The sequence below is a fragment of the Oncorhynchus mykiss genome, chromosome 29 (assembly GCF_057628025.1).
Source record: "Oncorhynchus mykiss isolate SJ-2025 chromosome 29, ASM5762802v1, whole genome shotgun sequence".
Classification (NCBI taxonomy): domain Eukaryota; kingdom Metazoa; phylum Chordata; class Actinopteri; order Salmoniformes; family Salmonidae; genus Oncorhynchus; species Oncorhynchus mykiss.
The window spans coordinates 5,373,611-5,397,871 of NC_143050.1; the positions used below are offsets into that span (position 1 = coordinate 5,373,611).

The following is a 24,261-nucleotide window of genomic DNA, read 5'->3' on the forward strand; positions in this document are numbered from 1 at the left end:
TTACCACCCTGCGCATTGGTCCTCACCTCATTCCAACGAGGAGCGTTACAATAGTATTGGAGAAAAGTTGGAAAAAAACGGACCCTCTGTTACATCATGACGTGTCATGTTGTAAATTACAGCACGCATAAAGCAACTATTTCTGTCTTACAATCTCTCTCCACCAGGTGTAGCCCTTCTCTCATCGTTTACAAACAAGACGGAGACAGGGACGGGGGTAAGGGGAGGATACCTAGTCATTTTTTGCGTCATCACTGCATGCTATCATGACTCTCAAAAGCCGCTGTTATCTTTTGAAGATCACTTTAGCACCGCCCTAAAAACCCTGATTCAAATTCGACACAAATCTTCAAATAGGTATGTAATGAAACATTATATAAACTCTTTATAGTGTTTTATTTACATTTTAGAGGCGATAAGGTTGATAATTTGGACAGATCGATTGAAAAAAAGCAGTTTTCCCACACAACAACACATTAGTTTCGCTTCCCCACAGGGCTCATTGCCTTGTTGAATGATGCAGAAACGGGCAGCGTGGAGGTCATGTCATTGATTTTGTTGGAAAGGGGAGAAATTGTGCTTTACAATGGTATTGACATTACAGTTGATCTGGAATGTATTACGTTTTGGGGAGCTAAAATAAGGTCAACTGTAAGGACCAAGGCGATGTACAAAAGTGAGTGAGTTTACGTTAATGAATTGTACTGTACTGTCAAAACCCTGCTCGTAAAATTTGCTATGTTTATAATTAATGAAGCAGCACTATTAGCTAGACTAGGTAGTCCATTAGTTAGTTAGTTAGCATAACGTCATCTGTCAGGGCAGCTTTTGAGTCAACATCATATTGAAATGTAAATGACTCGAATCCGGTTAAATATGAAGTCAATAACTCTGTGAATAACATCATCATAATCTAACAAAAAATATGCTATAGTAATAGCAAGCTAACAAAGTGTACCTCAGGTTGTCCTTGTCATCTCTGAGCTCTCTCGCTCGCCAGTTTCCACAGAAATATATATGTATTTCTGACGAATAGAAAGAAAGACTTTTGGAAACCACTTTGGCCTCCTGAAGTGCCTCCGTAAAGAAGAAGAACAAAAGACAGGCCAGGGTTCATGTTTAGAGTATTCATCGCAGTGTGTAATACAGTGTAACCTAGCTGGTTTTACACCATCCCCGGAAAGGAAAAACGACTCCCGGTTTAGACAAAAATCATTCGGGAAAGACCCTGTCCGGTGACGTCCATTCTAGGGACTATACAGCCTGGCTAACCCGACTGACTACACATATAGGATATTCTGGATCTGGTGTCAACCAGACTACTACTATTAGCATCCTACAGGAAGGAGATATAATTAAAGTAATTTGACAGTTTTCCTTCTTTTCCGGACGTTTTGGGTGTAGGCACTGGGGCGATTCTTTTATTTTAAAGGGACTACGCTGAAAAAAAAGAGAAAACGGTTTTGTTTCGGGAACATCAACGCACCGTAACTGTGTTGTTAACTGCTGTAATTTGATATAAACTACATAGATTGTTATTTCCCTTTATTTCTGAATGTCTGTATGGAGTCAAAGTCATAACTTGGCGCAGGTGTAGTTGAAGGCTATGTGGTGTGGTCGTGTAACATTCCAAACACCGTTTCCCGATAAGTCTGCCTTTCCTGTCGGAAGCCTGGAGAGTTGAGAGAGAGAGAGAGAGAGAGAGAGGGGCGAGCCCCCGAACATGATCTCACGGAGCGGGAATGCGAGGAGCCATGAGCTGGTCGGGTTCCCACGGCGGGCTGAGCTGCTCTGGCGCCGGGATTAACCTGGTCTACCTCTCGCTGCTGCTCTGGAGCTCCTGCTCTGGCATGGACGGACTGGCTGATTTCTCAAGTTAGTGTGATGATGATGATGAAGATAGGTGTGGTGACAATGATGATAGGTGTGGTGATGGTGTAACGATGATAGGTGTGGTGATGGTGTAACGATAATAGGCGTGGTGATGGTGTAATGATGATAGGTGTGGTGATGGTGTAATGCTGATAGGTGTGGTGATGGTGTAATAATGGTAGGTGTGGTGATGGTAATGATGATAGGTGTGGTGATGGTGGTAATGATAGGTGTGGTGATGGTGTAATAATGATAGGTGTGGTGATGGTAATGATGATAGGTGTGGTGATGGTAATGATGATAGGTGTGGTGATGGTAATGATGATAGGTGTGGTGATGGTAATGATGATAGGTGTGGTGATGGTAATAATGATAGGTGTGGTGATGGTAATAATGATAGGTGTGGTGATGGTGTAATGATGATAGGTGTGGTGGTGGTAATAACGACAGGTGTGGCGATGGTAACAATGATAGGTGTGGTGATGGTGTAATAATGATAGGTGTGGTGATGGTAATGATGATAGGTGTGGTGATGGTAATAAAGATAGGTGTGGTGATGGTGTAACGGTAATAGGTGTGGTGATGGTGCAATGATGATAGGTGTGGTGATGGTGTAATGATGATAGGTGTGGTGATGGTGTAATGATGATAGGTGTGGTGATGGTGTAATGATGATAGGTGTGGTGATGGTGTAATAATGATAGGTGTGGTGATGGTGTAATGATAGGTGTGGCGATGGTAATACTGATGGGTGTGGTGATGGTGTAATGATAGGTGTGGTGATGGTGTAATAATGATAGATGTGGTGATGGTGTAATAATGATATGTGTGGTGATGGTAATGATGATAGGTGTGGTGATGGTGGTAATGATAGGTGTGGTGATGGTGTAATAATGATAGGTGTGGTGATGGTAATGATGATAGGTGTGGTGATGGTAATGATGATAGGTGTGGTGATGGTGTAATGATAATAGGTGTGGTGATGGTGTAATGATAATAGGTGTGGTGATGGTGTAATAATGATAGGTGTGGTGATGGTGTAATGATAATAGGTGTGGTGATGGTGTAATGATGATAGGTGTGGTGATGGTGTAATGATGATAGGTGTGGTGATGGTGTAATGATAATAGGTGTGGTGATGGTGTAATGATAATAGGTGTGGTGATGGTGTAATGATAATAGGTGTAATAATTATAGGTGTGGTGATGGTGTAATGATAATAGGTGTGGTGATGGTGTAATGATGATAGGTGTGGTGATGGTGTAATGATAATAGGTGTGGTGATGGTGTAATGATAATAGGTGTGGTGATGGTGTAATGATAATAGGTGTGGTGATGGTGTAATGATAATAGGTGTGGTGATGGTGTAATGATAATAGGTGTGGTGATGGTGTAATGATAATAGGTGTGGTGATGGTGTAATGATAATAGGTGTGGTGATGGTGTAATGATAATAGGTGTGGTGATGGTGTAATGATGATAGGTGTGGTGATGGTGTAATGATGATAGGTGTGGTGATGGTGTAATGATAATAGGTGTAGTGATGGTGTAATGATGATAGGTGTGGTGATGGTAATGATGATAGGTGTGGTGATGGTGTAATGATGATAGGTGTGGTGATGGTGTAATGATAATAGGTGTGGTGATGGTGTAACGATAATAGGTGTGGTGATGGTGTAATAATGATAGGTGTGGTGATGGTGTAATGATGATAGGTGTGGTGATGGTGTAATGATAATAGGTGTGGTGATGGTGTAATAATGATAGGTGTGGTGATGGTGTAATGATGATAGGTGTGGTGATGGTGTAATGATAATAGGTGTGGTGATGGTGTAATAATGATAGGTGTGGTGATGGCGTAATGAGGATAGGTGTGGTGATGGTGTAATGATAATAGGTGTGGTGATGGTGTAATGATGATAGGTGTGGTGATGGTGTAATGATAATAGGTGTGGTGGTGGTGTAATAATGATAGGTGTGGTGATGGTGTAATGATGATAGGTGTGGCGATGGTGTAATGATAATAGGTGTGGTGATGGTGTAATGATGATAGGTGTGGTGATGGTGTAATGATAATAGGTTTAATGATGGTAATGATGATAGGTGTGGTGATGGTGTAACGATAATAGGTGTGGTGATGGTGTAATAATGATAGGTGTGGTGATGGTGTAATGATGATAGGTGTGGTGATGGTGTAATGATAATAGGTGTGGTGATGGTGTAATGATAATAGGTGTGGTGATGGTGTAATGATAATAGGTTTAATGATGGTAATGATGATAGGTGTGGTGATGGTGTAATGATAATAGGTGTGGTGATGGTGTAATAATGATAGGTGTGGTGATGGTGTAATGATGATAGGTGTGGTGATGGTGTAATGATAATAGGTGTGGTGATGGTGTAATGATAATAGGTGTGGTGATGGTGTAATGATAATAGGTGTGGTGATGGTGTAATGATAATATGTGTGGTGATGGTGTAATGATAATAGGTGTGGTGATGGTGTAATGATGATAGGTGTGGTGATGGTGTAATGATAATAGGTGTGGTGATGGTGTAATGATAAGAGGTGTGGTGATGGTGTAATGATGATAGGTGTGGTGATGGTGTAATGATAATAGGTGTGGTGATGGTGTAATGATAATAGGTGTGGTGATGGTGTAATGATAAGAGGTGTGGTGATGGTGTACTGATGATAGGTGTGGTGATGGTGTAATGATGATAGGTGTGGTGATGGTGTAATGATAATAGGTGTGGTGATGGTGTAATGATAATAGGTATGGTGACGGTGTAATGATAATAGGTGTGGTGATGGTGTAATGATAAGAGGTGTGGTGATGGTGTAATGATGATAGGTGTGGTGATGGTGTAATGATAATAGGTGTGGTGATGGTGTAATGATAATAGGTGTGGTGATGGTGTAATGATGATAGGTGTGGTGATGGTGTAATGATAATAGGTGTGGTGATGGTGTAATGATAAGAGGTGTGGTGATGGTGTACTGATGATAGGTGTGGTGATGGTGTAATGATGATAGGTGTGGTGATGGTAATAATGATAGGTGTGGTGATGGTGTAATGATGATAGGTGTGGTGATGGTAATAATGATAGGTGTGGTGATGTCACTGTGTTATAAGGATCAATTGATTTCTCTAACAGAATACCTGTCCCGGATCATTACCAGTCACTCTGTGCATGCGTGCGACGGGCAGCAGGTACGTCTCTACTGTCCACGCCACTCCACCATCTCTATCCAGTCGGCGTTTTACGGACGTGCCGACGCAAGGCTCTGCACCAATGGGACGGCTGCGGGTGTCAGAGCGGCAAACTACAGCTGTTCCGCGTTTACGACCTTACAGGTGTGTTGTTTTTGTGGTCAGACATCGTTCCGATGTAGGAATCCTTTTGTTGCTCCAGAATAGGTATTTTTCCGCAGATGATCCAGTCATTCAGTGTTTTGTGTAACCTGGTAAGGATCCATGACATGTATGCCTGAGTTGTTCAATCCCCATAGGCAAGGAATCATATAGAAACAGTTCGACCAACTCTTTCAAGTTGATTTAAGTTGAACTCCTTGATCGTGAATTATTAGACTCTCTCTCTCTCTCTCTCTCTCTCTCTCTCTCTCTCTCTCTCAGTAGAGATGTGGTATAGATCAGTAGAGATGTGTTATAGATCAGTAGAGATGTGTTATAGATCAGTAGTAGAGATGTGTTATAGATCAGTACAGATGTGGTATAGATCAGTAGAGATGTGGTATAGATCAGTAGTAGTGATGTGGTATAGATCAGTAGAGATGTGTTATAGATCAGTAGAGATGGGTTATAGATCAGTAGAGATGTGGTATAGATCAGTAGAGATGGATTATAGATCAGTAGAGATGTGGTATAGATCAGTAGAGATGGGTTATAGATCAGTAGAGATGTGGTATAGATCAGTAGAGATGGGTTATAGATCAGTAGAGATGTGGTATAGATCAGTAGAGATGGGTTATAGATCAGTAGAGATGTGGTATAGATCAGTAGAGACGTGTTATAAATCAGTAGATATGTGGTATAGAACAGTAGAGATGTGGTATAGATCAGTAGAGATGTGTTATAGATCAGTAGAGATGGGTTATAGATCAGTAGAGATGTGGTATAGATCAGTAGAGATGGGTTATAGATCAGTAGAGATGTGGTATAGATCAGTAGAGATGGGTTATAGATCAGTAGAGATGTGGTATAGATCAGTAGAGATGGGTTATAGATCAGTAGAGATGTGGTATAGATCAGTAGAGATGGGTTATAGATCAGTAGAGATGGGGTATAGATCAGTAGAGATGTGTTATAGATCAGTAGAGATGTGGTATAGATCAGTAGAGATGGGTTATAGATCAGTAGAGATGTGGTATTAATCAGTAGAGACGTGGTATAGATCAGTAGATATGTGTTATAGATCAGTAGAGATGTGGTATAGATCAGTAAAGATGTGTTATAGATCAGTAGAGATGTGTTATAGATCAGTAGAGATGTGGTATAGATCAGTTGAGATGGGTTATAGATCAGTAGAGATGTGGTATTAATCAGTAGAGACGTGGTATAGATCAGTAGAGATGTGGTATAGATCAGTAGAGATGGGTTATAGATCAGTAGAGATGTGGTATAGATCAGTAGAGACGTGTTATAGATCAGTAGAGATGTGGTATAGAACAGTAGAGATGTGGTATAGATCAGTAGAGATGTGTTATAGATCAGTAGAGATGGGTTATAGATCAGTAGAGATGTGGTATAGATCAGTAGAGATGGGTTATAGATCAGTAGAGATGTGGTATAGATCAGTAGAGATGGGTTATAGATCAGTAGAGATGTGGTATAGATCAGTAGAGATGGGTTATAGATCAGTAGAGATGTGGTATAGATCAGTAGAGATGGGTTATAGATCAGTAGAGATGGGGTATAGATCAGTAGAGATGTGTTATAGATCAGTAGAGATGTGGTATAGATCAGTAGAGATGGGTTATAGATCAGTAGAGATGTGGTATTAATCAGTAGAGACGTGGTATAGATCAGTAGATATGTGTTATAGATCAGTAGAGATGTGGTATAGATCAGTAAAGATGTGTTATAGATCAGTAGAGATGTGTTATAGATCAGTAGAGATGTGGTATAGATCAGTAGAGATGGGTTATAGATCAGTAGAGATGTGGTATTAATCAGTAGAGACGTGGTATAGATCAGTAGAGATGGGTTATAGATCAGTAGTAGAGATGGTTTATAGATCAGTAGAGATGTTATAGATCAGTAGAGATGTGGTATAGATCAGTAGAGATGGGTTATAGATCAGTAGTAGAGATGGGTTATAGATCAGTAGAGATGGGTTATAGATCAGTAGTAGAGATGGGTTATAGAACAGTAGAGATGGGTTATAGATCAGTAGAGATGTGTTATAGATCAGTAGAGATGTGGTATAGATCAGTAGAGATGTGGTATAGATCAGTAGAGATGTGTTATAGATCAGTAGTAGAGATGGGTTATAGATCAGTAGAGATGGGTTATAGATCAGTAGAGATGTGGTATAGATCAGTAGAGATGTGTTATAGATCAGTAGTAGAGATGTGTTATAGATCAGTAGAGATGTGGTATAGATCAGTAGAGATGGGTTATAGATCAGTAGTAGAGATGTGTTATAGATCAGTAGAGATGTGGTATAGATCAGTAGAGATGTGGTATAGATCAGTAGTAGTGATGTGGTATAGATCAGTAGAGATGTGTTATAGATCAGTAGAGATGGGTTATAGATCAGTAGAGATGTGGTATAGATCAGTAGAGATGGGTTATAGATCAGTAGAGATGTGGTATAGATCAGTAGAGATGGGTTATAGATCAGTGGAGATGTGGTATAGATCAGTAGAGATGGGTTATAGATCAGTAGAGATGTGGTATAGATCAGTAGAGATGGGTTATAGATCAGTAGAGATGTGGTATAGATCAGTAGAGATGGGTTATAGATCAGTAGAGATGTGGTATAGATCAGTAGAGATGAGTTATAGATCAGTAGAGATGTGGTATAGATCAGTAGAGACGTGTTATAGATCAGTAGAGATGTGGTATAGAACAGTAGAGATGTGGTATAGATCAGTAGAGATGTGTTATAGATCAGTAGAGATGGGTTATAGATCAGTAGAGATGTGGTATAGATCAGTAGAGATGGGTTATAGATCAGTAGAGATGTGGTATAGATCAGTAGAGATGGGTTATAGATCAGTAGAGATGTGGTATAGATCAGTAGAGATGGGTTATAGATCAGTAGAGATGGGGTATAGATCAGTAGAGATGTGGTATAGATCAGTAGTAGAGATGTGGTATAGATCAGTAGAGATGTGGTATAGATCAGTAGAGATGTGGTATAGATCAGTAGATATGTGTTATAGATCAGTAGAGATGTGGTATAGATCAGTAAAGATGTGTTATAGATCAGTAGAGATGTGTTATAGATCAGTAGAGATGTGGTATAGATCAGTAGAGATGGGTTATAGATCAGTAGAGATGTGGTATTAATCAGTAGAGACGTGGTATAGATCAGTAGAGATGGGTTATAGATCAGTAGTAGAGATGGTTTATAGATCAGTAGAGATGTTATAGATCAGTAGAGATGTGGTATAGATCAGTAGAGATGGGTTATAGATCAGTAGTAGAGATGGGTTATAGATCAGTAGAGATGGGTTATAGATCAGTAGTAGAGATGGGTTATAGAACAGTAGAGATGGGTTATAGATCAGTAGAGATGTGTTATAGATCAGTAGAGATGTGGTATAGATCAGTAGAGATGTGGTATAGATCAGTAGAGATGTGTTATAGATCAGTAGTAGAGATGGGTTATAGATCAGTAGAGATGGGTTATAGATCAGTAGAGATGTGGTATAGATCAGTAGAGATGTGTTATAGATCAGTAGTAGAGATGTGTTATAGATCAGTAGAGATGTGGTATAGATCAGTAGAGATGGGTTATAGATCAGTAGTAGAGATGGGTTATAGATCAGTAGAGATGTGTTATAGATCAGTAGAGATGGTTATAGATCAGTAGAGATGTGTTATAGATCAGTAGAGATGGTTATAGATCAGTAGAGATGTGTTATAGATCAGTAGTAGAGATGGGTTATAGATCAGTAGAGATGGGTTATAGATCAGTAGAGATGGGTTATAGATCAGTAGAGATGTGTTATAGATCAGTAGAGATGTGGTATAGATCAGTAGAGATGTGGTATAGATCAGTAGAGATGTTATAGATCAGTAGAGATGTGGTATAGATCAGTAGAGATGGGTTATAGATCAGTAGTAGAGATGGGTTATAGCACGCTTGACATTTAAAGGTAATTTGCAGCGTTTACCATGAATGCAGTCTCTTCGAAGCCAGGAACATTACCTTTAAGAGGTGCATAGCCTGAATGGGGCAATCGGATTGAATCCCGGCCAAAACGTGTCTGTTAGGGTCACCATGTTGTTGTTTGCCGTATAAGTTACTGTCAATGTGTCAGAGCCACAGAGACTGTCAGCTACCTGTCAATCACCTGGTGTTTTCTGTAGAAGTTACTGTCAGAGTGTCAGAGCCACAGAGACTGTCAGCTACCTGTCAATCACCTGGTGTTTGGGCCCGACCCCTGTCCTGGGACCATCAAGTACCTCCACGTCACCTACAAGTGTAAACCTAGTGAGTACTGTACACTACCACTCCTCTCTCTCTATCCCCCTCCCTGTCTCTCTCTATCCCCCTCCCTGTCTCTCTCTCTCCCCCTCCCTGTCTCTCTCTCTCCCCCTCCCTGTCTCTCTCTCTCTATCCCGCTCCCTGTCTCTCTCTATCTCCCTCCCTCTCTCTCTCTCTCTATCTATCTCCTCCCTGTCTCTCTCTCTCCCCCTCCCTGTCTCTCTCTCTCCCCCTCCCTGTCTTTCTCTCTCCCCCTCCCTGTCTCTCTCTCCCCCTCCCTGTCTCTCTCTCTCCCCCTCCCTGTCTCTCTCTCCCCCCTCCCTGTCTCTCTCTATCCCCTCCCTGTCTCTCTCTATCCCCCTCCCTGTCTCTCTCCATCGCTGTCTCTCTGTCCCTCCCTGTCCCTCTTTCTCTATGGTCACCTCTCTCACTCTCTCTCTCTCTCTCTCTCACTGTCCATGTCTTTCTCTCTCCCTCGCCCACATATCTGCAGTAAGCAGTATTTCTGTCAAAAAAATATACATCACAAAGCAAGTTTGTGTTTGTTCTTGTCTTTCCTGTTGCCCCCCCCCCCCCCCCCTCCCCCTCTTTGTCAGCTGAGCATAAGAGCAGTGTGGTGTGTGAGGGAGAGAAGCTGACGTTACACTGTAAGCCTCCCAGAGTGCTGATCATCTATACAGCTGCTTACGGTAGGGGTCTGGGCCACACCTGTCCCTCACAGGACAGAGGAACACCCCCGTTTGGTGAGTGGACAGCAGAGGAGAGACTCACGCTGTGTTCATAACCAAGTGGGATGGTGGTATTTACCACATAAAACTGGTAGAAATCTACTTGAACGCCCTTCCAACTGGTAATTACTAGTGGTTAACTAGTGGTTAACTTGTGGTTAACTCGTCTATCATCCCTGAGCTCTGACGTCACCTCGATAACAGCTTTTTTTGGGCCGTTAAATGCTACAACATAACATCATTTATAAAAAGCTATAAATATGGGGTCTGGGGTCTAAATATGTTTTTTAAACATGAGATTGGCTTGACAATGTAAAAAAATGTACAAGCATGATATCTGTACTTTTAGTTTATGGTAGCCAATCAGTTTGTTGTTCATTAGCCAATCAGTTTGTTGTTCATTAGCCAATCAGTTTGTTGTTCATTAGCCAATCAGTTTGTTGTTCATTAGCCAATCAGTTTGTTGTTCATTAGCCAATCAGCTTTTCTCCACCAGTTCAAAGCACGTGAATGCATCCAACTGGTATTTATGATATGACTGGTAATTTCCACTTTCTCACTTGGTGATGAATGCAGCATCAGCATCAATTCACTTTCAACACTGTCAAAACATTTACTCTGAAAGTTATGGGAATGCACGTGGCACACTTTCAGGTACTATGTATCACACGCAAAGATACAAAAACTGATACAATAATTAAATGCTTGATGGAGTTGGGCCCTTAACATGCCTCTGTGCTTGTCTTTAGTTGATATCTCTCTCTCTCTCTCTCTCTCTCTCTTTCTGTGTGTATGTGTGTAGAGTGTTTGAACCACAATGCGGTTCACACTCTGTCACAGAGCTGCTACAGCAAACAGAGGTGTGTTGTCGCCGTAGACAACCAGACCTTCAGAGACCCCTGCTACCCTGGAACCAGGAAGTACCTGACTGTCCTCTACTCCTGTGGTAGGAAAAAACCTTTATGACTAATAGGACTAATAGAACTAATAGAATATGACTAATAGAATAGAACTAATAGAATATGACTAATAGAATAGAACTAATATAATAGGACTAATAGGACTAATATAATATGACTAATAGAATATAACTAATAGAATATGACTAATAAAACTAATAGAATAATATAATATGACTAATATAACTAAGAGAATATGACTAATAGAATAGAACTAATAGAATATGACTAATATAATATGACTAATAGAATATAACTAATATAATAGGACTAATAGGACTAATATAATATGACTAATATAATATAACTAATAGAACATGACTAATAAAACAAATAGAATAATATAATATGACTAATATAACTAATAGAATATGACTAATATAATATGACTAATAGAACTAATAGAATATGACTAATATAATATGACTAATAGAACTAATAGAATATGACTAATATAATATGACTAATGGAATAGAACTAATAGAATATGACTAATAGAACTAATATAATATGACTAATAGAATAGAACTAATAGAATATGACTAATAAAACTAATAGAATATGACTAATATAAATAATAGAATATGACTAATAGAATAGAACTAATAGAATATGACTAATAGAACTAATAGAATATGACTAATAGAATATGACTAATATAACTAATAGAATATGACTAATCGAACTAATAGAATATGACTAATAGAATATGACTAATATAACTAATAGAATATGACTAATAGAATATGACTAATAGAACTAATAGAATATGACTAATAGAATATAACTAATAGAATATGACTAATAGAATATGACTAATATAACTAATAGAATATGATTAATAGAATATGACTAATAGAATATAACTAATAGAATATGATTAATAGAATATGACTAATATAACTAATATAATATGATTAATAGAATATGACTAATATAACTAATAGAATATGATTAATAGAATATGACTAATAGAATATAACTAATAGAATATGACTAATAGAATATGACTAATATAACTAATAGAATATGATTAATAGAATATGACTAATAGAATATAACTAATAGAATATGATTAATATAATATGACTAATATAACTAATAGAATATAACTAATAGAATATGACTAATATAACTAATAGAATATGACTAATATAACTAATAGAATATGACTAATATAACTATTAGAATATGACTAATAGAATATGACTAATAGAATATAACTAATAGAATAGAACTAATAGAATATGACTAATAAAATAGAACTAATAGAATATGACTAATAGAATATAACTAATAGAACTAATAGAATATGATTAATAGAATATGACTAATAGAATAGAACTAATAGAATATGACTAATAGAATATAACTAATAGAACTAATAGAATATGATTAATAGAATATGACTAATACAACTAATATAATATGATTAATATAATATGACTAATATAATATAACTAATAGAATATAACTAATAGAATATGACTAATATAACTAATAGAATATGACTAATATAACTAATAGAATATGACTAATATAACTAATAGAATATGACTAATATAACTAATAGAATATGACTAATAGAATATAACTAATATGACTAATATAATATGATTAATAGAATATGACTAATAGAATAGAACTAATAGAATATGACTAATAGAATATAACTAATATGACTAATATAATATGATTAATAGAATATGACTAATACAACTAATATAATATGATTAATAGAATATGACTAATATAATATAACTAATAGAATATAACTAATAGAATATGACTAATATAACTAATAGAATATGACTAATATAACTAATAGAATATGACTAATATAACTAATAGAATATGACTAATATAACTAATAGAATATGACTAATAGAATATAACTAATATGACTAATATAACTAATAGAATATGACTAATAGAATATGACTAATAGAATAGAACTAATAGAATAGAACTAATAGAATATGACTAATAAAATATAACTAATAGAATATGACTAATATAACTAATAGAATATGACTAATACAACTAATAGAACATGACTAATATAATATGACTAATATAATATGACTAATAGAATAGAACTAATAGAATAGAACTAATAGAATATGACTAATAGAATAGAACTAATAGAATATAACTAATAGAATATGACTAATATAATATGACTAATAGAATAGAACTAATAGAATAGAACTAATAGAATATGACTAATAGAATAGAACTAATAGAATATGACTAATATAACTAATAGAATATGACTAATATAATATAACTAATATAATATAACTAATAGAATATGACTAATATAATATGACTAATAGAATATGACTAATGGAATATAACTAATAGAATAGAACTAATAGAATATGACTAATAGAATATGACTAATAGAATATGACTAATATAACTAATATAATATGACTAATAGAATATGACTAGTAGAACTAATAGAATATGACTAATAGAACTAATATAATATGACTAATAGAATATGACTAATAGAACTAATAGAATATGACTAATATAACTAATAGAATATGACTAATATAACTAATAGAATATGACTAATATAAATAATAGAATATGACTAGTAGAGCATGACTAATATAAATAATAGAATAGAATATGACTAGTAGAACTAATAGAATATGACTAATAGAACTAACAGTATATAACTAATAGAATAGAACTAATAGAATAGAACTAATAGAATATGACTAATAAAATAGAACTAATAGAATATGACTAATATAACTAATAGAATATGACTAATACAACTAATAGAACATGACTAATATAATATGACTAATATAATATGACTAATAGAATATAACTAATAGAATAGAACTAATAGAATATGACTAATATAATATGACTAATAGAATAGAACTAATAGAATAGAACTAATAGAATATGACTAATAGAATAGAACTAATAGAATAGAACTAATAGAATATGACTAATATAATATGACTAATATAACTAATAGAATAGAACTAATAGAATATGACTAATAGAATATGACTAATAGAATAGAACTAATAGAATATGACTAATAGAATATGACTAATAAAATAGAACTAATAGAATATGACTAATATAACTAATAGAATATGACCAATACAACTAATAGAACATGACTAATATAATATGACTAATATAATATGACTAATAGAATATAACTAATAGAATAGAACTAATAGAATATGACTAATAGAATAGAACTAATAGAATATGACTAATATAATATGACTAATAGAATAGAACTAATAGAATAGAACTAATATAATATGACTAATAGAATAGAACTAATAGAATATGACTAATATAACTAATAGAATATAACTAATAGAATATGACTAATATAATATGACTAATATAACTAATAGAATATGACTAATATAATATAACTAATATAATATAACTAATAGAATATGACTATTATAATATAACTAATAGAATAGAACTAATAGAATATGACTAATAGAATATGACTAATATAACTAATATAATATGACTAATAGAATATGACTAGTAGAACTAATAGAATACGACTAATAGAATATGACTAATAGAACTAATAGAATATGACTAATAGAACTAATATAATATGACTAATAGAATATGACTAATAGAACTAATAGAATATGACTAATAGAACTAATAGAATATGACTAATAGAACTAATAGAATATGACTAATAGAACTAATAGAATATGACTAATATAAATAATAGAATATGACTAATATAAATAATAGAATAGAATATGACTAATATAAATAATAGAATATGACTAATATAACTAATAGAATATGACTAATATAAATAATAGAATATGACTAATATAAATAATAGAATATGACTAATATAAATAATAGAATAGAATATGACTAATAGAACTAATAGAATATGACTAATATAACTAATAGAATATGACTAATAATAATAATAGAATATGACTAGTAGAACATGACTAATATAAATAATAGAATAGAATATGACTAGTAGAACTAATAGAATATGACTAATAGAAATAATAGAATAGAATATGACTAATAGAATATGACTAATAGAATATGACTAATAGAATATGACTAATGGAATAGAACTAATAGAATAGAAATAATAGAATATGACTAATAGAATATGACAAATCAATAGAACTAATAGAATATGACTAATAGAACTAATAGAATATGACTAATATAAATAATAGAATATGACTAATAGAACTAATAGAATATGACTAATATAAATAATAGAATAGAATATGACTAGTAGAACTAATAGAATTTGACTAATAGAACTAACAGAATATGACTAATAGAAATAATAGAATATAATATGACTAGTAGAACTAATAGAATATGACTAGTAGAACTAATAGAATATGACTAGTAGAACTAATAGAATTTGACTAATAGAACTAACAGAATATGACTAATAGAAATAATAGAATAGAATATGACTAGTAGAACTAATAGAAATGGACTAGTAGAATAGAACTAATAGAATATAACTAATAGATCCCGCCACATACGTCTCGTGTCTGAGCCGTTGATTTGAGACTCCACTTTATCTCTATACTGACATTTCACTTGTTTGATTGTCTTGTGGAGGGAATAAGTACACCGTTTGTATTCGGCCATATTCCCAATCACCTTTCCATGGTTCAATGCGGTGGTTCGTGCTTTCAGTTTAGCGAGAATGCCGCCATCTTATCCACGGTTTCTGGTTAGGGTAGGTTTTAAGAGTCACAGTGGGTACAACATCTCCCATACAGTTCCTTATAAACTCACCCGAATCAGAGTGTACGTCGATATTATTCTCTGAGGCTACCCGAAACATGTCTGTGTGATCAAAACAAATCTTGAAGCGTGGATTCCGATTGGTCAGACCAGCGTTGTCACATGCGCTGAATACAACAGGTGTTGATCTTACTGTGAAATACTTACTAACAAGCCCTTAACCAACAATGTAGTTTTAAGAAAAATAAGAGTTAAGTCCTCTGACACCGCCTGGTATAGAGGTCCTGGATGGCAGGAAGCTCGGCCCCAGTGATGTACTGGGCCGTACGCACTACCCTCTGTAGCGCCTTGTGGTCGGAGGCCGAGCAGTTGCCATACCAGGCGGTGATGCAACCGGTCAGGATGCTCTTGTTGGTGCAGCTGTAGAACTTTTTGAGGTTTCGGGGACCCATGCCAAATATTTTCAGTCTCCTGAGAGGGAATATAGGGCATTCGGAAAGTATTCAGACCTCTTCACTTTTTCCACATTCTGTTACGTTACACCCATTCTAAAATTGATTAAATAGTTTTTTCCCTCATCAATCTACACACAATACCCCATAATGACATCACAATACCCCATAAAGACAAAGCAAAAACAGGTTTTTAGACATTTTTGCAAATGTGTATTAAATATAAAAAATGGAAATATCACATTTCACATAAGTATTCAGATACTTTGTTGAAGCACCTTTGGCAGCGATTACAGACCCCAGGCATCAGACCCCAGACATCAGACCCCAGGCATCAGACCCCAGACATCAGACCCCAGGCATCAGACCCCAGACATCAGACCCCAGGCATCAGACCCCAGACATCAGACCCCAGACATCAGACCCCAGGCATCAGACCCCAGACATCAGACCCCAGGCATCAGGCCCCAGACATCAGGCCCCAGGCATCAGACCCCAGGCCCCAGGCATCAGACCCCAGGCATCAGACCCCAGACATCAGACCCCATGCATCAGACCCCAGACATCAGACCCCAGACATCAGACCCCAGACATCAGACCCCAGGCATCAGGCCCCAGACATCAGGCCCCAGGCATCAGACCCCAGGCCCCAGGCATCAGACCCCAGGCATCAGACCCCAGACATCAGACCCCATGCATCAGACCCCAGACATCAGACCCCAGACATCAGACCCCAGACATCAGACCCCAGACCCCAGACATCAGACCCCAGACATCAGACCCCAGGCATCAGACCCCAGGCATCAGACCCCAGGCATCAGACCCCAGACATCAGGCCCCAGGCATCAGACCCCAGGCCCCAGGCATCAGACCCCAGGCATCAGACCCCAGACATCAGACCCCAGGCATCAGACCCCAGGCATCAGACATCAGACATCAGACCCCAGACCCCAGGCATCAGACCCCAGACATCAGACATCAGACCCCAGACCCCAGGCATCAGACCCCAGACATCAGACATCAGGCCCCAGACCCCAGGCATCAGACCCCAGACATCAGACCCCAGACATCAGACATCAGACATCAGACCCCAGACCTCACACAGCACAAAGAAAACAGAGAAAACACCAGGCTAGAAATAGACCTGGAGAATGGCATCTACAGTGCTCCGCCGACAGACACACTTCCTGTGGAGCTTCCTGTGATTGGACCAAATGCCAGGCCCTTTGTGAGGTCATCGGCTAACAGACGATGTCGTGCGAATGGTAATTGGATTATGGCTTGAAGTGTCTCAGAGTTGGAGCTCTAATCTAGGACCAGGGCCGTACTCATGAAGAGTCTCAGAGTTGGAGCGCTAATCTAGGACCAGGGCCGTATTCATGGTGTCTGAGTTGGAGCACTAATCTAGGACCAGGGCCGTACTCATGAAGAGTCTCAGAGTTGGAGCACTAATCTAGGACCAGGGCCGTACTCATGAAGAGTCTCAGAATTGGAGCGCTAATCTAGGACCAGGGCCGTACTCATGAAGAGTCTCAGAGTTGGAGCACTAATCTAGGACCAGGGCCGTACTCATGAAGAGTCTCAGAGTTGGAGCACTAATCTAGGACCAGGGCCGTAACTCATGAAGTCTCAGAGTTGGAGCGCTAATCTAGGACCAGGGCCGTATTCATGAGGTGTCTGAGTTGGAGCACTAATCTAGGACCAGGGCCGTATTCATGAAGTCTCAGAGTTGGAGCACTAATCTAGGACCAGGGCCGTAACTCATGAAGTCTCAGAGTTGGAGCGCTAATCTAGGACCAGGGCCGTATTCATGAAGTCTCAGAGTTGGAGCACTAATCTAGGACCAGGGCCGTATTCATGAAGTCTCAGAGTTGGAGCACTAATCTAGGACCAGGGCCGTATTCATGAGGTGTCTGAGTTGGAGCTCTAATCTAGGACCAGGGCTGTATTCATGAGTTGTCTGAGTTGGAGCGCTAATCTAGGACCAGGGCCGTATTCATGAAGTCTCAGAGTTGGAGCACTAATCTAGGACCAGGGCCGTAACTCATGAAGTCTCAGAGTTGGAGCGCTAATCTAGGACCAGGGCCGTATTCATGAAGTCTCAGAGTTGGAGCACTAATCTAGGACCAGGGCCGTATTCATGAAGTCTCAGAGTTGGAGCACTAATCTAGGACCAGGGCCGTATTCATGAGGTGTCTGAGTTGGAGTGCAGTGTGTGATTCAATGAAACGATCATGTTGTATGACTGAGTGGAATTTCTTTGAATTGCACTGAATTAAATTCTACTTCCTGTGGGGTGTGGCCAATTCAATTAAAATTTCAACTCACGAGTTGAATAGGAGTAAATTAGAAAATTCTGAATTAGATTCATATGGACAGATCCTAGATAGATCATAATGAATTAGATTCATATGGACAGATCCTAATCAATTAGATTCATATGGACAGATCCTAGAAAGATCATAATGAATTTGATTCATATGGACAGGTCATAATGAATTAGATTCATATGGACAGATCCTAGATAGATCATAATGAATTAGATTCATATGGACAGATCCTAGATAGATCATAATGAATTAGATTCATATGGACAGATCATAATGAATTAGATTCATATGGACAGATCCTAGATAGATCATAATGAATCAGATACATATGGACAGATCCTAGACAGATCATAATGAATTAGATTCATATGGACAGGTCATAATGAATTAGATTCATATGGACAGATCATAGATAGATCATAATGAATTAGATTCATATGGACAGATCCTAGATAGATCATAATGAATTAGATTCATATGGACAGATCCTAGATAGATCATAATGAATTAGATTCATATGGACAGATCCTAGACAGATCATAATGAATTTGATTCATATGGACAGGTCATAATGAATTAGATTCATATGGACAGATCCTAGATAGATCATAATGAATTTGATTCATATGGACAGATCCTAGACAGATCATAATGAATTAGATTCATATAGACAGATCCTAGATAGATCATAATGAATCAGATTCATATGGACAGATCCTAGACAGATCATAATGAATTTGATTCATATGGACAGGTCATAATGAATTAGATTCATATAGACAGATCCTAGATAGATCATAATGAATTAGATTCATATGGACAGATCCTAGATAGATCATAATGAATTAGATTCATATAGACAGATCCTAGATAGATCATAATGAATTAGATTCATATAGACAGATCATAGATAGATCATAATGAATCAGATTCATATGGACAGATCCTAGATAGATCATAATGAATTAGATTCATATGGACAGATCATAGATAGATCATAATGAATTAGATTCATATGGACAGATCATAATGAATTAGATTCATATGGACGGGGGGACTTGGTCCTAAATCAGGCACTCCTACTCTGAGATGCTTTGTGGATACGGCCCCTTCCTGTGGCGCTTCCTGTGATTGGTTCAAATGCCAGGCTCTTTGTGAGACCATCAGCTGATAGACATTGTTGTGAATATAATCATTTGGGGGATTTAAACTTTCGACCAGTGTTGAAAGTTCCCTTTGGACAGATCATATAATCTCCATTGATACACAAAACAATGCCAGTTTCCCTTCGCTGGTTACTTACCAACGCAACAAGTCTAACAGAAAACACTGCTCATCTCTGTGTGTTTGACTCTTTAGAGAGTCCTCTTTTGGATGGACTGTAAGAGTAGTTACGAGCGAGAAGTGTGTGTGCGTATGACAGAGAAGTATAGGAGTACTTTCCTCACAGGTAACACTCTTTGTGCTTTCCCCGTACAGTACCACAGACATTACTGCAGGAAGCAGACCCAGGGGTACTACACAGACCCACCTCACACCCAAAAGGTACTGTCATCGATATATAAATAATACCCAGTTGATTCCTCAACTGTGACATGACAACTATGCGAGGACCCAAACAACAGGAAATGGCTTTATTCAGGTGGTTACGGTCTGGTTTCCCGGATGTCCATTAAGCTGAGTTCTGGACTAAAAAGCATACTGTATGGAGAATCTCCATCAAACTTGTTTTAATCCAGAACTAGGATTAGGGCTCTATACAGTCAGATCCGCTTTAGCCAACATTCGCATAGCTGTTGTTTTGGTGGTGTTGTTGGAGGAGGTGGGACTGTATTAGAGTGATCAAATCCAGCAGTGGCTCCCGGCATTACACCTAAAGCGGACGTTGCCATTGGCTACACAGAGTCCCCTATTAACAGAAATTCCATGCAGCCTTGTTTCCAAGTTCCAACACTGGAATGTGAGATCTAATCTACACCTCCATTAGAATAAGAGAAATACTCATTTATTTTCTTTCATGATTTTTCCCAGCCCACCCTGGTCCTCCCCCAGCCCACCCTGGTCCTCCCCCAGCCCAACCAGATCCTCCCCCAGCCCACCCCGGTCCTCCCCCAGCCCACCCTGGTCCTGCAGATGTGGCTGTCTATCCTAAGGACTCCAGAACACCAGGAAACACAGGAGTCATGATGAGTAACTCTGTTATGACTTACTCCTATATTAAAGGTACAGGCACACACACACGCTAACACACACACACACACACACACACACGTATGCACACACACACACAAATCATCCATCTCTGTATTAACCCCTCTCCCCTCCTCTCCTCTCCCCCTCCTCTCCTCTCCCCTCCTCTCCTCTCCCCTCTCCTCCTCTCTCCTCTCCTCTCCTCTCCTCTCCTCTCCAGAGCACCCAGAGACTGCGGCGTTGTTGTTCACCTCCAGTGTGTGTGTTGGTCTGCTACTCACCCTGCTGGCTGTGTCTATCAGACTGACCTGTAGGGGGCTCCGCCACACACACAAAACACAAACACGCAGGAGCCAGAAAGAGGAGGATGATGATGATGAAGAAGAGGAGGAGATGACTGACTGCTCGCTGCTGTCGGACTCAGACAGGCAGCTGGCTTACTGCTGGGAGGAAGTGAGCTACAGGACAGCGGACGCGGAGAGGCTAGAACGCATGGAGAGGAGGGACATGGTGATCCAGGAGATCTGGATGAACTCTGATCTCTACGGGACGTCCTGTGATCAGGACCAGACTCCTTATTTACCACTCAGTTACACACAGCTGGAGTAACAGAACCAGACTCCTTATTTACCACTCAGTTACACAGCTGGAGTAACAGAACCAGACTCCTTATCTACTACTCAGTTACACAGCTGGAGTAACAGAACCAGACTCCTTATTTACCACTCAGTTATACACAGCTGGAGTAACAGAACCAGACTCCTTATCTACTACTCAGTTACACAGCTGGAGTAACAGAACCAGACTCCTTATTTACCACTCAGTTATACACAGCTGGAGTAACAGAACCAGACTCCTTATCTACCACTCAGTTACACAGCTGGAGTAACAGAACCAGACTCCTTATCTACCACTCAGTTACACAGCTGGAGTAACAGAACCAGACTCCTTATCTACTACTCAGTTATACACAGCTGGAGTAACAGAACCAGACTCCTTATCTACTACTCAGTTATACACAGCTGGAGTAACAGAACCAGACTCCTTATCTACTACTCAGTTACACAGCTGGAGTAACAGAACCAGACTCCTTATCTACTACTCAGTTATACACAGCTGGAGTAACAGAACCAGACTCCTTATTTACCACTCAGTTACACAGCTGGAGTAACAGAACCAGACTCCTTATCTACTACTCAGTTACACAGCTGGAGTAACAGAACCAGACTCCTTATCTACTACTCAGTTATACACAGCTGGAGTAACAGAACCAGACTCCTTATCTACTACTCAGTTACACAGCTGGAGTAACAGAACCAGACTCCTTATTTACCACTCAGTTATACACAGCTGGAGTAACAGAACCAGACTCCTTATCTACTACTCAGTTACACAGCTGGAGTAACAGAACCAGACTCCTTATCTACTACTCAGTTACACAGCTGGAGTAACAGAACCAGACTCCTTATTTACCACTCAGTTATACACAGCTGGAGTAACAGAACCAGACTCCTTATCTACTACTCAGTTACACAGCTGGAGTAACAGAACCAGACTCCTTATCTACTACTCAGTTACACAGCTGGAGTAACAGAACCAGACTCCTTATTTACCACTCAGTTATACACAGCTGGAGTAACAGAACCAGACTCCTTATCTACCACTCAGTTACACAGCTGGAGTAACAGAACCAGACTCCTTATCTACTACTCAGTTACACAGCTGGAGTAACAGAACCAGACTCCTTATCTACTACTCAGTTATACACAGCTGGAGTAACAGAACCAGACTCCTTATCTACTACTCAGTTACACAGCTGGAGTAACAGAACCAGACTCCTTATTTACCACTCAGTTATACACAGCTGGAGTAACAGAACCAGACTCCTTATCTACCACTCAGTTACACAGCTAGAGTAACAGAACCAGACTCCTTATCTACCACTCAGTTACACAGCTGGAGTAACAGAACCAGACTCCTTATCTACTACTCAGTTATACACAGCTGGAGTAACAGAACCAGACTCCTTATCTACTACTCAGTTATACACAGCTGGAGTAACAGAACCAGACTCCTTATCTACTACTCAGTTACACAGCTGGAGTAACAGAACCAGACTCCTTATCTACCACTCAGTTATACACAGCTGGAGTAACAGAACCAGACTCCTTATCTACTACTCAGTTACACAGCTGGAGTAACAGAACCAGACTCCTTATCTACCACTCAGTTATACACAGCTGGAGTAACAGAACCAGACTCCTTATCTACCACTCAGTTACACAGCTGGAGTAACAGAACCAGACTCCTTATCTACTACTCAGTTACACAGCTGGAGTAACAGAACCAGACTCCTTATCTACCACTCAGTTACACAGCTGGAGTAACAGAACCAGACTCCTTATCTACTACTCAGTTACACAGCTGGAGTAACAGAACCAGACTCCTTATCTACCACTCAGTTACACAGCTGGAGTAACAGAACCAGACTCCTTATCTACCACTCAGTTACACAGCTGGAGTAACAGAACCAGACTCCTTATCTACTACTCAGTTACACAGCTGGAGTAACAGAACCAGACTCCTTATCTACTACTCAGTTATACACAGCTGGAGTAACAGAACCAGACTCCTTATCTACTACTCAGTTACACAGCTGGAGTAACAGAACCAGACTCCTTATTTACCACTCAGTTATACACAGCTGGAGTAACAGAACCAGACTCCTTATCTACCACTCAGTTACACAGCTAGAGTAACAGAACCAGACTCCTTATCTACCACTCAGTTACACAGCTGGAGTAACAGAACCAGACTCCTTATCTACTACTCAGTTATACACAGCTGGAGTAACAGAACCAGACTCCTTATCTACTACTCAGTTATACACAGCTGGAGTAACAGAACCAGACTCCTTATCTACTACTCAGTTACACAGCTGGAGTAACAGAACCAGACTCCTTATCTACCACTCAGTTATACACAGCTGGAGTAACAGAACCAGACTCCTTATCTACTACTCAGTTACACAGCTGGAGTAACAGAACCAGACTCCTTATCTACCACTCAGTTATACACAGCTGGAGTAACAGAACCAGACTCCTTATCTACCACTCAGTTACACAGCTGGAGTAACAGAACCAGACTCCTTATCTACTACTCAGTTACACAGCTGGAGTAACAGAACCAGACTCCTTATCTACCACTCAGTTACACAGCTGGAGTAACAGAACCAGACTCCTTATCTACTACTCAGTTACACAGCTGGAGTAACAGAACC

The 24,261-nt window shown here is 38.5% G+C and overlaps 1 protein-coding gene across 1 annotated transcript; it reads left to right on the forward strand.

Moving 5' to 3' along the window:
* Nucleotides 1–1,191: 1,191 nt before the first annotated feature.
* eva1c (eva-1 homolog C (C. elegans)) lies at nt 1,192–23,456 on the forward strand. Its single transcript, XM_036968124.2, has 8 exons — nt 1,192–1,875; nt 5,032–5,231; nt 9,438–9,561; nt 10,152–10,298; nt 11,086–11,229; nt 20,271–20,336; nt 20,823–21,014; nt 21,202–23,456. Exons 1-8 carry the CDS (start codon nt 1,743–1,745, stop codon nt 21,588–21,590), a joined length of 1,395 nt encoding a protein of 464 aa, XP_036824019.2. The 5' UTR covers nt 1,192–1,742; the 3' UTR covers nt 21,591–23,456.
* Nucleotides 23,457–24,261: the final 805 nt, after the last annotated feature.